This window comes from Octopus sinensis, linkage group LG4 (genome assembly GCF_006345805.1).
Source record: "Octopus sinensis linkage group LG4, ASM634580v1, whole genome shotgun sequence".
Classification (NCBI taxonomy): domain Eukaryota; kingdom Metazoa; phylum Mollusca; class Cephalopoda; order Octopoda; family Octopodidae; genus Octopus; species Octopus sinensis.
This window is the reverse complement of record NC_043000.1, coordinates 114,697,458-114,711,586: the sequence shown is the minus strand read 5'-3', so window position 1 is coordinate 114,711,586 and position 14,129 is coordinate 114,697,458. Positions and strand designations below refer to the sequence as shown.

The following is a 14,129-nucleotide window of genomic DNA, read 5'->3' as shown; positions in this document are numbered from 1 at the left end:
GACTAACTTAATCCACTGCAGCTGTGATGTCTAGACAACTTAATTTGGTCAGTCATAACAGAGAATATTGGGTTATGGATGTGGCTAGCTGATGGCCTCACCTATACTAGTACTGCTGTCTATCTCTCGCAGATTAATACACATATACACACACTTGTTCTCTCTTTCTCTTTCACTCACACACACCATTTTATACAAGTTCTGGTACTTTTAAACTTATATTTATTCTGATTTTTTTTCTTCCTCGTGTCCCCACCACTACCATCACCCTGTAACTATGATGTCATTGTTACGCTAATATTGTTATTGTGTTACACGTTTTTGTTGTTGATGTCTTTTTTTTTACCTGCTGATTAAACCTATTTAACGTGTGGCTACTAGTTCAATGTCACAGAGTTTGGCTGTTCTGTTGAATAAAGCTTCTGAATGTAAATGATCGCGTGCACCTACGGCTTTATTTAGACAAACTTAACACAACAGAGAACAATGGTGTCATTGTTGGGTTAATAACAGGGAACTTTTACTTGGTGACCTTAAATAGCAAAGAGACTTGGTTGCGCTGATTGATGCCACAGCAAGAATTGAACATCTCCCAGACATTATTCATCCCCATTTAAAATCTGTCTTCCATGCTGGCATGGGTTGGACTGTTTGTACTTTGGTTGGATGACGCTTCCACGAGAGATTTTGAGCTCTCATAAGGAGGCGAGTGTAAGTTCCATCCAACCGCCTCTCAAGCTTCTTTAATAATGTCCAGGTTTCTGAGCCATATAGTAGAATTGGTTCGACGAAGTAAAATAACTTAGTTATCATTAAGCTGGTGTTAGGAACATAAATTGTGACTAAGGTTTGGTGGAAGATTTTAATTCAAAACTTATGAAAACAAGACATTTGTATTCAGTCTGGTTGGCATCAGAAGGGTTAAATAGATATAATTCAGTGGAAAATTTGAGAATATTTTATGCATTAATCGAAACTGATAAAGGAAAAGATGTTTTGAGCATTTTTGTTGCTGAATTTGTGAAACAAAATAAATCATGATTTGCTTGTGATGGCGCTTGATAATTTAACCTTAATAAAGTCTGTGCACCAGCAGTTGGCTATCAGGGCACTACATCTTTCAAAACTTCCATGCTTCCTGAAATTCATCAACAATACACCCAGTGTTCTTGCCCCAACCATTTTTTTTTTCAAACAACTCATTCATTGTTCACTTCCTGTGCATTATTCTATGCAATTTTGGCCACTTTTGTCCTAATGAGTTGTAGTGCACTTGAGCACTGTAAACAATAAGCTCATCATCATCATCATCATCATCATCATCATCATCATCATCATCATCATTATTATTAATATCCTGAGATTGAAGTTTCTGGATAATTTGGGGGATTTAGAGGTTTAAGGCTGACTATTTTATGAAAGGAAGTATCAGGTCATATCATTTTGAGACAAAATCAGGACAAATATACATTATTAAGCTTCTAGTTATTAGTCATAATGAAACTGAGAGAGAGATAATGAAAGTCCTTTGCTAAAAAGTTCCTCTTGGGGAGAGTAAATGAGCCTCTTTGTTGTGGATGTGTGAAGGGAGGACAGAGACCACAGAATCTGTTACCATCATCATCATCATCATCATCATCATCATCATCATCATTGTTGTCATCACCACCAACACCAACACCACCATCATCATCAACTTTTCCATTTAACCATGGGTTGGATGGGATTTTTTAAAAAACTTATTTTATGACTTGATGCGTTTTCTGATGCCAACTCTTTTAGTCGTCCCTTATAGCAAGGATATGATGTAAATGAAAGAAGTTATTCATCTTCTTGTCCCACTCCAAATATTGAGCCAAGATTCTATTCTGCTAAGGTGGCAAGCTGGCAGAATCGTTAGCATGCTGGACAAGATACTTAGCAGCATTCCATCCATCCTTATGTTCTGTGTTCTAATTCCGCCAAGGTTGACTTTGCCTTTCATCATTTCGGAATCAATAAAATAACTATCATTTCTGCATTTTTGTTCATTTGTTTTGTTTAATGTCCGTTTTCCATGCTGGCATGGATTGGATGGTTCGACTCCAGTCTGGAGAGCCAGCAGCTGCACCAGGCTCCAATCTGATCTGGCAAGGTTTCTACAGCTGGATGCCCTTCCTAACACCAACAACTCCGAGAGTGTAGCGGGTGCTTTTTACGTGCCACTGGCACAGGAGCCAGTCAGGCAGGCCTGGCATCAATCACGTTCAGATAGTATTTTTTACATGCCACCAGCACAGGAGCCAATCAGGGGGTACTGGCATAGGCCACATCCCGATGGTGCTTTTTATGTGCCACTGGCATGGGGACCAGTCAAGGAGTGTTGATATTTTGCCAAATTAGATTTTAAGTGTGTGTGGAGAGGGTGGGGGTATTTCAGGAGACAGAAATGCATTCTGAAGTAAGAGAAGAACTGACAACAAATATATCATGCTTCTTAATCAGAATATGTCTTTCAATAACAATTGAAACTTTGAACATTAAGTTTCAGAGAACAATTGGAAATGGCATTGATAATAATGTATTTCTTGGGATGATGCTAGATCAAAGTAACCTCTTTCTGTTGGTACCACAATGAAACGGATCCTGTAAACTCTGTAAAGTGATTGATGAAAGGAAGTGATAGTCAGCTTTGAAAACCATATCAAGAATGGACTGAGTTAGGCCTAGGAGGGCAGGAATTCCAAATAAGCTCTGACATGAGTTGTGATAACCTAGCCAAACTACACCGGTATAGAAAAGCTGACAATTATTGGTTTCAAGTTTTGGTACAAAGCCAGCAGAGGCAGGGGGCGGGGTGGGGGTAAGCTGATTACATTGACCCCAGAGTTCAATTAGTACTTATTTTATTGACCCTAAAAGGATAAAAAGCAAAGTTGACCTTGGCGATGATGATGTATGTATTATTGTTAAAACTGTTGAAATTTTATGTATGATCATAGATAAGAACCTAAATTTTATGTATGAACATAGATAAGACCTTAAATAGATTGGAGTTATCAGGGATGGTGATCAGTTGAGTTGTATCTGCATTAGGGATTGAAGTATTATCTTTTGGGGAAAAGACTGGCAGAGATCATGTGATTTGTTATGAGAATTATGGATGTAAAGCTATCAAAGGATAAAAAAAAAAACCCCAGTTATAATCTGTTGATAAACTTGTCAGTTTCTCTTGGAAATATATGGACCATTATTGAGACCAGGTACTGCCACTGCATCACATTTTCTAATTGAAGTTTTCCATTTTCTTAAGGAATTCTACAGCGAAAGACATTTTTGAAGATATAAAAGGGAAGTTAATACCAAAGCCAGTAGTCTAAATTTATGACGTCACAAAAGAGATAACACCGTCTCAGAGATTTTCAACCACTTTTTACCTTTGGACCCCGCTTTGATTACTATTCTAACCTGGTGGACCTGAACAGTCATTTGAAATTTAAAAACTAGTTTTATGGATATGTCTTTCAAAATTCCTATTCTGTTTTTAACACATTCATCATCATCATCATTGTTTAACGTCTGCTTTCCATGCTATAGCATGGGTTGGACGATTTTGACTGAGGTCTGGCAAACCAGATGGCTGCACCAGGTTCCCATCTTGATCTGGCAGAGTTTCTACAGCTGGATGCCCTTCCTAATGCCAACCACACTGAGATTGTAGTGGGTGCTTTTTACGTGCCACCGGCACAGGGGCCAGTCAGGCGGTACTGGCAATGACCTCGCTCGAATGTTTATACACATGCCACCGGCACAGGTGCCAGTAAGGCGACGTTGGTAACGATCACGCTCGAATGGTGCCCTTTTACGTGCCACTGGTACTGAAGCCAGTTGGCTGCTCTGGCAACGATCACCCTCAGATGGTACTCTTAGCACCCATCATGCTTGGATGGTGCTCTTGACACCCTCACTTGTGTAAATTTGTAATAACACTCCCTTGAGAGGAACGTGTTTCAGTGACTGGAAACGGGTTAAAGTATATAAAACATGAGAGAAAGAAACCTGTTTGGCACTGGGGCCAGTCAGGCGGTACTGGCAATGACCTCGCTCGAATGTTTATACACATGCCACCGGCACAGGTGCCAGTAAGGCGACGTTGGTAACGATCACACTCGAATGGTGCCCTTTTACGTGCCACTGGTACTGAAGCCAGTTGGCTGCTCTGGCAACGATCACCCTCAGATGGTACTCTTAGCACCCATCATGCTTGGATGGTGCTCTTGACACCCTCACTTGTGTAAATTTGTAATAACACTCCCTTGAGAGGAACGTGTTTCAGTGACTGGAAACGGGTTAAAGTATATAAAACATGAGAGAAAGAAACCTGTTTGTTGCAATAAATACATTGAAAGCAAAATTTGTTCAGGGACCCTTAAAACATTCTGTGCATCCTGAATTTATTATTTTGCTTGTGTGGACCTCTCAAAAATCTTATATGATCCCTGTTTGAGAACTGCTGCAGATGAAAGGCTATATTAGGGATACTTTCACAGTGGTACTACCCTCTACTATATTTGTCAGGAGCTTTAACCATAACCACGAAAAAAAAAAAAAAAAACAGAAAGAGGGCTCAAATATAGAAAGGGAAACTTTAGTGATTGCATGGTGTATTCAAAGAGCATGACATTTTCAGCTTGTTCAAAAATTTTAATTTACCTCAGATCATTGGCCTCTAATATTTACTTTTAGCAAAAATTGTGATTTGCTGAGAATAACACCTGCATATATATAATGATGGGCCTTAAAAATGATAGCATTTTAGTTTTGAAAGATATACTATAAAAGGATGTGAAATACCATGTGTTGGTGCCTAATCCTGATAAGAATTTGTTTGTAATATTGGCTTGGATGAATGGGATAATGATGAAGATGATTGATTTTTCTTGAAGAAAGTAATGTTATAGTTGGCAATGCTCCAGCATGGTCACAGCCCACAGGCTGAAACTGGTTGAAAAGAAAGATTATAAAATATGTAAATATATAATCAGAGACTGGTAATGATTTTATCTGGTATATTAATAACTGTTTAATTATATCCGGAGTAAATTGTTCTGTTGTTAGACAACCATTTAAATCATTGGAGACTAAGTTGACAGTTGAAGATGTTATCTTGTATAATGGAGGTTTTTGTTGTTCTGCCAACTTGATGGGAACATTGGTGATGAAAGCTGTACACAAAGATATAGGTTGTGACTCACTGGCATAGCTGAATAAGTTTAAATTGAAAGCATTGTGGTCAGGTTATTGTGGAAATATGGAAGTAGATGGAGAATGTCTGGCATAACACCTGAATTACCTCACACTGTGCACACACTGGTCTAAAAATAAACATTGGTTTCTATTTTTGGCACAAGGCCAACTATTTCAGAGGAAGAAATAAGTCGACTACATCAACCCCAACAAATAACTGGTATTTATTTTATTGACTATGAAAGGCGAAATAATAATAATAGTGATGATGATGATAATAATAATAATAATAATAATAATAGTGATGTGATTTCAAAATTTGGCAATAATAGTAATAGTGGATAAAATTTGAGTGTTGAGAGAGCTTGTTACTGATTATACTAATAATCAAATACATTCCATCCATGACCATCCCATCTATTTATATCAGGTATATCATGTGTCCTTTATTTTAAGGTTTTTGGATGTGGTTAGAGGTTGCATTTGACTGCTATTTCTAGCAGTTCAAGGGACCATATAATTGTGTGCAGACAGAATAGTCTAGTTAGAAAGGTGTGTGTGTGTGTGTGCCTGTGCATGTGTGGACAGTGTAAAAAGGCGAGGGTGTGTTTAATGGTGAGGGGGTGCTTAATGGTGTTGATGTAGAGATAATGTATGGAATGGTAAGGGATCAGAGCAAGAAGAGGAAATTCCTTTTCAAGAATGATATTGCCATGGATGTTGCAAAGTGGAGGGGACATTCTTCACCCTTTGTTTTTATGTCTTTCTGTGATTCATTGAAACCTCATCACATCCTCCTTCTCCCTCCCCACCCCTACCGGTCCCACCCCTGCAGGGTGTCCCCTCCCTTCCCCCCTCCACCTCAGTGAGTCATTTATTACTTTTACAGACTTGAAAAACTGGGGTCTATGGGTTTTGTCTTTGTGTGGAAGTGGAGTGTGCGTGCATGTGTAACATTGGCCGCGTGTGTGTGTGTGTGTTTAAAGAAGTTTAGTTTTGTGTATGTGGTTGTTGTGTGTGGGTGTGGGTGTACAGAAGTTCTGTGTGTACCCCTATCATCACTGTCATGTTAATATAAATGTTTAGAAGCATAGATATTGTATGTGTGTGTGTGTGCTTTACAGTGTAATTGTGTGTGTTTGTGTATAAAAAGGGTAGTTTGTGTGTGTGTGTGTGTGTGGGTGGGTGGGTGTTTGAAAGTTAAATAGGGGAAGTGTGTCACTTGTGTACTTGTACAGAAGTTTAGGTGTGTGCATTTGTAATAAAAAGATTCTATGTAATGGGTGTAGTGTGTGTGTATATATATTTAGCATATATATATGTGTGTGTGTGTGTGTGTGTGTTCTTTTACTTGTTTCAGTCATCTGACTGCGGCCGTGCTGGAGCACCTCCTTTAGTTGAGCAAATCGATCCCAGAACTTATTCTTTGTAAGCCTAGTACTTATTCTATCAGTCTCTTTTGCTGAACTGCTAAGTGACAGGGATATAAACACACCAACATCAGTTGTCAAGCGATGTTAGGGACAAAGACAGACAACAAACATATATACACACATACATATACATATATATATATATGTATACGATGGGCTTCTTTCAGTTTCTGTCTACCAAATCCACTGACAAGGCTTTGGTCGGCCTGAGACTATAGTAGAAGACACTTGCCCAAGGTGCCACACAGTGACACTAAACCCTGAACCATGTGGTTGGTAAGGAAGCTACTTACCACACAGCCACTCCTATCTGAAGTGTACCATATTATATATCCATCACATCCAATCTTACAATCAGTTTCCTGCTAGACATAGAATGGATTGTTACCTAAACCTCTGTTGTACCCCTAGCATGAAACCCATTGTTAAGATTGACTGTTATGGTTATATAATACTGTATACTTCAGATAACACGCCCACTCTATTGACAAATATATGAATGTGTCTTTTTTCCTGACTGATGGACTTTTAGATGACTTACATGTATATATGGTTGAAGTTTATAGAAAAACAAATGACAGAAACAGGTGTATGAACAACAAGCAAGTGTATTAGTTTGAGGCTTGGGAAAATGAAAAAGTCTATTACGTTTTGAGCCTGCGCTCTTCAATGTGTTCTCTTAATTCTTCTCATTTTTTTTTCCTTTATAAGACTCACCATTTTCTAAATGTTTATCTTCAACTATTTTCTTCAGAATATCCATCATGTGATTGTTTATCTGTTTATTTGTTTACAGGCAGGATTCCGAGATGGTGTTGATGGTGGTGAAGAGCAAGTTCTTCAAAGTAGTTTTGAAACTGGATATGCTATGGCAGCGAAGGAAGCCTGTGAACTTGGCCGTATTCAGGGCCAGATTAGGTCAGTCAACTATTTTGTTTATTTATTTATTTATTTATTTATCTATTTATTTATTTATTTAGATGCTGTCATGTCAGGTTTTCTCCTCTCTTTGATTTTCTTTTGTTGTGACCTTATTAGAAGCATTACAGTACCCAAGATTTGTTGTAGAGCTTCTCAAACTGTGTTGGGTGGAAAATGAATTAGGTTATCTTGAAGACAGAGACCTCATCTGAAGCCTCAATAGGGTCAAAGTAGAATATTGGATTATGTCCACCCCACATGAACAGCTACAATCTCTCTGGTTGGTTTTCATGTACCAAATTCCAATCACAAGGTATCGGTCCAATTGAGACCATAGCAGAGAGATTGATCCTGGAACCACTTAATTGTGAAAGAAGCTTCTTATCCGTACAACTATGCCTACTTCCAGGGCTGACTCAAGGCACTGGCAACTTCAGCAGTCGCCCGGGGCACCAGGTGTTAGCGGGCACCAAGGAGGGTGTGACAAAGACAAGGAAATTTCCACAACTGCCAGCTTGTACACGCCGAAGTTCAACTTGCCTGGGGTACCATCTACCCTAGCCGGCAAGCTGGCAGAATCATTAGCATGCCAGGCAAAATGCTTAGCGGTATATCGTCTGCTGCTACGTTCTGAGTTCAAATTCTGCCGAGGTCGACTTTGCCTTTCATCCTTTCAGGGTCGATTAAATAAATACCAGTTATGTGCTGGGGTTGATATAATCGATTTAATCTGTTTTTCTGTCCTTGTTTGTCCTCTCTGTGTTTAGCCCCTTGTGGGTAGTAAAGAAATAGGTATTTCATCTGCCATTACGTTGTGAGTTCGAATTCCGCCGAAGTCGACTTTGCCTTTCATCCTTTCAGGGTCGATTAAATAAGTACCAGTTACGCGCTGGAGTCGATTTAATCGACTTTATCCGTTTGTCTGTCCTTGTTTGTCCTCTCTGTGTTTAGCCCCTTGTGGGTAGTAAAGAAATAGGTACCACTACCCTAGGGTTGAGCTGAGATGTATTGCTGCCATTGTCATTGCACTCATCATTGCCATCATCATCATCTTCATCATTTTGTTTGACTTCTTCCCGATCCTTTATGATCTCCCCTGGCAATGCTTCCCCTTATATCTCCTGCACTATACTCTGCATTGTAACATTGAACACTACACTATTGTTTTGTGCAATACATTACATTCCAATAGTCACCAGGTGACACAGGAAGGGCTCATACCCAACAATTAGCATTATAGTCAGCTGCTACAAGGGTAAAGGAGATGTCAGTTACAGAGGTATTAACCCTTTTGTTACCAACCCGGCTGAAACCGGCTCTAGCGAGTACAAATGTCTTGTTTTCATAAGTTTAGAATTAAAATCTTCCACCAAACTTTAGTCACAATTTATGTTCCTAGCACTAGCTTAATAATAACCAAGTTATTTTACTAAATTCTTTGTTATATTTAAAGTAAGTGAAAGAAACACAGAGCATCTCAAAATAAATACAGTAACGAAAGGGATAAAATGCTTGACTAAGTCGTGAAAGTTACAGAAGAAAGTTATAGCCTAATTCATTAAGAGCAGAGTTAGACTAGATGAGATGCGGTTAGGTTTTGTGCCATGGAGAAGTACTACAGATGCAATCTTTTTATTGAGACAGTTTCAGGGAAAGTATCTGGCTAATAGTAAACCATTGTACTTGATATTTGTCAGCCTGGAGAAAGCTCACAACAGGTTCCTGCAAGCTTTGATATATAAGAAGTTAGGTTCTGTCACTAGGGTGAGAGTCAGCGATAAGCACTGATGAATTTAGTACTCAGATAAGAGTTCATCAGAGCTCTGTTCAAAGTCTCCGCTTATTCATCATGGTCTCCAGGCCATAACAGAGGAATTTGAGACAGGCTGATTGCTGGAGCTACTGTTTGCTGATGGCCTCACTCTTTTAAGAGAATTGGAAAAGAAATTCCATGTGTGGAATGAAAACTTGGAATTAAAAGGTCTTGAAGTTAACTTAGCAAAGACCAAAATTGTTGTTAGCATGTAAGCAGTTAATGCTTTCATTCCATCAGGTAAATGGCTCTGTTCAATATGTAGGAAAGTTGTTGGAAAGAATTCCATTTGATGCACCCAGTGCAAGCTATGGACACTTAAGAGGTGCAGTGGAATCACAGGTAGGTGAACAGAGAAAGATGCACAGGAACAATAAGCACAAAGGACAAAGAGGAATTAGATTTTCTGAAATGCCCAGGATGCTCCCTAGAGGCTGTAGATAATTTTTGTTAGGCGCAGGAGTGGCTATGTGGTAAGTAGCATGCTTACCAACCACATGGTTCCGGGTTCAGTCCCACTGCGTGGTACCTTGGGCAAGTATCTTCTAATATAGCCTCGGGTCGACCAATGCCTTGTGAGTGGACTTGGTTGACGAAAACTGAAAGAAGTTTGTCGTATATATGTATATATATGTGTGTGTGTGTTTGTCCCCCCAACATTGCTTGACAACCAATGCTGGTGTGTTTACGTCCCCATGACTTAGCGTTTCGGCAAAAGAGACCGATAGACTAAGTACTAGGCTTACAAAGAATAAGTCTTGGGGTCGATTTGCTCAACTAAAGGCGGTGCTCCAGCATGGCTGCAGTCAAATGACTGAAACAAGTAAAAGAGTAAAGGTGACCAAATTATCAGTAGAAGATGTTCAGAAAGTATAATTACTAGAATAAGAATAGAATGGAGAGAGTTCAAAGACCAATTACCTTTGTTGGCAACAAAAGGCCTCCCTCACAGAGTGAAGGTATGATGCTTGTATATGAACAGCAATGCCTTATGGTAGTAGGATGTGGGCTCTGAATGCAGCGGGCATGTGGAAATTGGAGAGGAATGAAATTAGTATGCTCTGGTGGATGTGCAACATCGGTGTGGACAACGAAATGTGAATGTGTTGAAAGAAAAGCTGGGGATAAGAGGAATGAGAATCAACATGAGAGAGAGAAGACTGCAATGGTCAGTGGTCAATGGTCAATGGTCATGTGATACATATGAATGAGAACAGCTTGCCAGTTACTTAAAGCAGATGGAACTTCAGAAAAGGGAGACCCAAGAAATGATAGCATGAAGTAATGAGGGCTGATCTGACGATGTTGAATCTCATAGAGATGACAACAGACTGGGGTATGAGCTGGCAGAAACGTTAGCATGCCGGCCGAAATGCTTAGCAATGTTTTGTCTGCCACTACGTTCTGAGTTCAAATTCTGCCGAGGTCGACTTTGCCTTTCATCCATTTGGGGTTGATTAAATAAGTACCAGTTACGCACTGGGGTCGATATAATCGACTTAATCCACTTGTTTGTCCTTGTTTGTCCCTTTTGTGTTTAGCCCCTTGTGGGCAATACAGAAATAAGAAACGTTAGCACGCTAGGCAAAATTCTTAGCCGTACTTTGTCTGTCTTTACGTTGTAAGTTCGAATTCCGCCGAGGTCGACTTTGCCTTTCATCCTTTCGGGGTCAATTAAATAAGTACTAGTTACGCACTGGGGTCGAAATAATCGACTTAATCCATTTGTCTATTCTTGTTTGTCCTCGCTGTGTTTAGCCCCCTGTGGGTAGTAAAGAAATAGGTATGAGGTCCTGGAGAAAACCTTCCCACCTCAGTGAAACTGGGATCACTGTGTATTTTGTGTTCTCCACCCACATGCTACATAAATTCATCCTCACCCCTGCTCCAATGAACCAAACTACATCTCGTCATGTATGACCCTTGTCTCTGGCCCCTGGCTTCTGCAACCCAATGCTGCTTGCCATCTCATCTCCCTCTCTCTTGTCGTCCTCTTGCCAACTGTATCATTGCTTTCCTGTTACTCCCCTATACACCCGTATCCACTGCTCACTGCGTCCCCCTTCTCTTTCCCCCTCTCCCGCCCTCCTTTTACACTCTTCTGATCTCCTTCCTTGCTCACCCTGACCAATCCTTTGTACCACTCCATTTACATTTACCTCCTTCTACCTTGAGGCTACACTCAGGTACACCTACACCAACATTTCTCCTTCTTTCTCTCTCTCCCTCTACCTCTTCTCTCTCAGGTAACTCCTGTTCTTCTCTACAGCAAGGGCACCTGTTTCTGTTAGTCTATCATACTTTAACCTTTCATCACCTAACATAAAGCCACCTTCCTCAATACCACTATCCTTCTTAGTTGAGGGGTGCCAGCATCAGTGAGGTGCTGGTGCCATGTAAGGAGCACCCAGGAATATATATATATGTAAGTGTGTGTGTGTGGAGGCACGTGGCTTAGTGGTTAGGGTGTCAATACCATGATCGTAAGATTGTGGTTTTGATTCCTGGAATGGGCGACTCGTTGTGTTCTTGAGCAAATTACTTCATTTCACATTGCTCCAGTTCACTCAGCTGGCAAAAATGAGTAACGCTGCGATGGACTGGCATCCCATCCAGTTGGGGAACACATACGCCATTGAAACCGGGCCCATGAGCCTGGCTAGGCTTTAAATGGGTGCATTTATTTTTTTATTATATATATATTTATATATATATATCTGTAAAATAATATGTGACTATTATTCAATAGCCAAGATAAAACTCTGAGTTTTGGATGCCGACGCTTTTTTCAGATGGCCAGATAACCGAAGAGATGGTGTTGTGGATTTCCACATTGGCATCCAAAACTCAGAGTTTTATCTTGGCTACCGAATAATTGTCATATCATTTTACAGATAAATTTCCTCTATTTACATAATATTGAGGTCTCTTTCTTTCTTTTGTTATCTTACCGTTTTTACCAATATATATATATAATATCTGCTAATACTTTACATGTACCACATCCTTGCGTTGTTGTTTTTTGTGTTTGTTCATTTTTTTTATTTACAATATATATATATATATATATATATATATATATATATACAACTAGAAAGTATCATTTGATGTAATTATGTAACAACAACCTCTCTCTCTTGCTCTCTCTCTCTCTTTCTTCTATATTTAATCTGTTTTTCTTCTGGAATGATAATCTAATGACTTTCGTTTCTTTCTCTTCACAGTGCTTTACTGCTTTTCAACCGGCACATTAAGCATGGACGGCTGTTTAATGAAGAAATGTCCAACCATTTCAAGCAACTTCTTGCCGAAATCAACTCCTACAAGCTGACTAACAGTCCTCCAGGCATTTCTTTAACATGTGGAGCTAAAGAGCGAATTAATGAGGCTGTATTTGGGCCTGAAAAGAACTCTGATCAGTCGCATTCCTTACAATACCACCCACACAACTCTGGCCCCGTTACTGACCGCAACTACGCTTACCAACCAAACCAGAATCAATCTTACGTTGACACTAACTCAATGTATGATTTAGATGCTGGCGTTACTGTGGCAAGGTCCATGCCACTTTCTACAACACAGAACATTACTACCTTCAAGGACCGATTCCAACGTCTGCTGCAGATGTGCGACGGTTCACTGGTTGCCAAGTTTATTTCCTGAGTAACAGCCTAGAAAGGCACTGATCTTCTTCTCCCTGTGCATCACTGCAGCTACCACTACTAACACAACCAACCATCACCATTACTTTTTCCACCACTACCACCACCATCACCACCACCACCACCACAGCCACTACCACTACCGCAACCACAACCACCACCACCCACTATATCTTTTCTCTCCTTACTTCTTACACTCAATTCTGCTCCAATTGTTGTGGGTCTCCATACATGTTACACACCTTGTGTACGACAAGTTTTCTATCGCACACAGAAACAATATTACACCTGTTTTGTTTCTAATAGATTCACGGTTCACAGCATTTTCAGAATAAATGACCCTAATTTCTGACTAATGGACTTCCTTATACCAACTCACTACATCTTCTGAGATTAGAAATCGGAATAATGAATAATGGGCAGATTCGAAAGTAAATTAACTGGACATTTCTGGTTTACACAAATCAGTGCATTTCTACCTGTCTGAATGATACTGTTTACAGAGTGTGATGGAAGAGATACCTGTACATTAGAAATTAATAAGGAACATTCATATAACATCCACTTCTTAGATTGTCCTGAATTCATTGAGGCGCCCAGTGGGTGGGTATTTAACTTGCTAGAAATAACAACAATCTTCCTCAACTCATATTCTGCTGTTTTTCAAAAACATGGAGGACACATGAAATGATGCAGTCCTGAATAAAAGACCACATGGTCACAGCCAGAATATTTTTGATCATAGGGCTGTTAGCTCTGGTATAGCCTAGGGTTAAACAACAACAATAACAACATGATCCAGGAACTTCTTCAGTTTGAGTCTGCTGCTGCTGCTGCTACTGCTGCTGTTACTTTGTTTATTTTTTTTTAGAATCTACAAAACAAAAACTTTTAAGACAAAAACTACCCCCCCCCTACATTTCACAATCATTCGCAACCAAAACCCTGAAACCTGAAAATCTCATTGGTGCAATGACCAGGTCACCTGTCCAACATCCGTCTTCCTTCCTCGCCTTCCCCTACTCACGTTGTCCACAAGATTTTTTCTTTAACTTGAAACAAGTCAAGCAGGTC

General features: G+C 39.8%; 1 protein-coding gene across 1 annotated transcript in view; it reads left to right on the top strand.

Moving 5' to 3' along the window:
* The window catches only part of LOC115210983 (protein YAE1 homolog), a 42,274-nt gene that overhangs the window by 27,618 nt on the left and 527 nt on the right, over nt 1-14,129 (top strand). The window contains exons 2-3 of the mRNA XM_029779817.2: nt 7,456-7,577; nt 12,618-14,129. The exon at nt 12,618-14,129 is cut by the window's right edge and continues 527 nt beyond it. Of these exons, the coding sequence (XP_029635677.1) occupies nt 7,456-7,577; nt 12,618-13,056 (561 nt within the window). The 3' untranslated portion in view covers nt 13,057-14,129. The remainder of the gene's footprint in view (nt 1-7,455; nt 7,578-12,617) is intronic.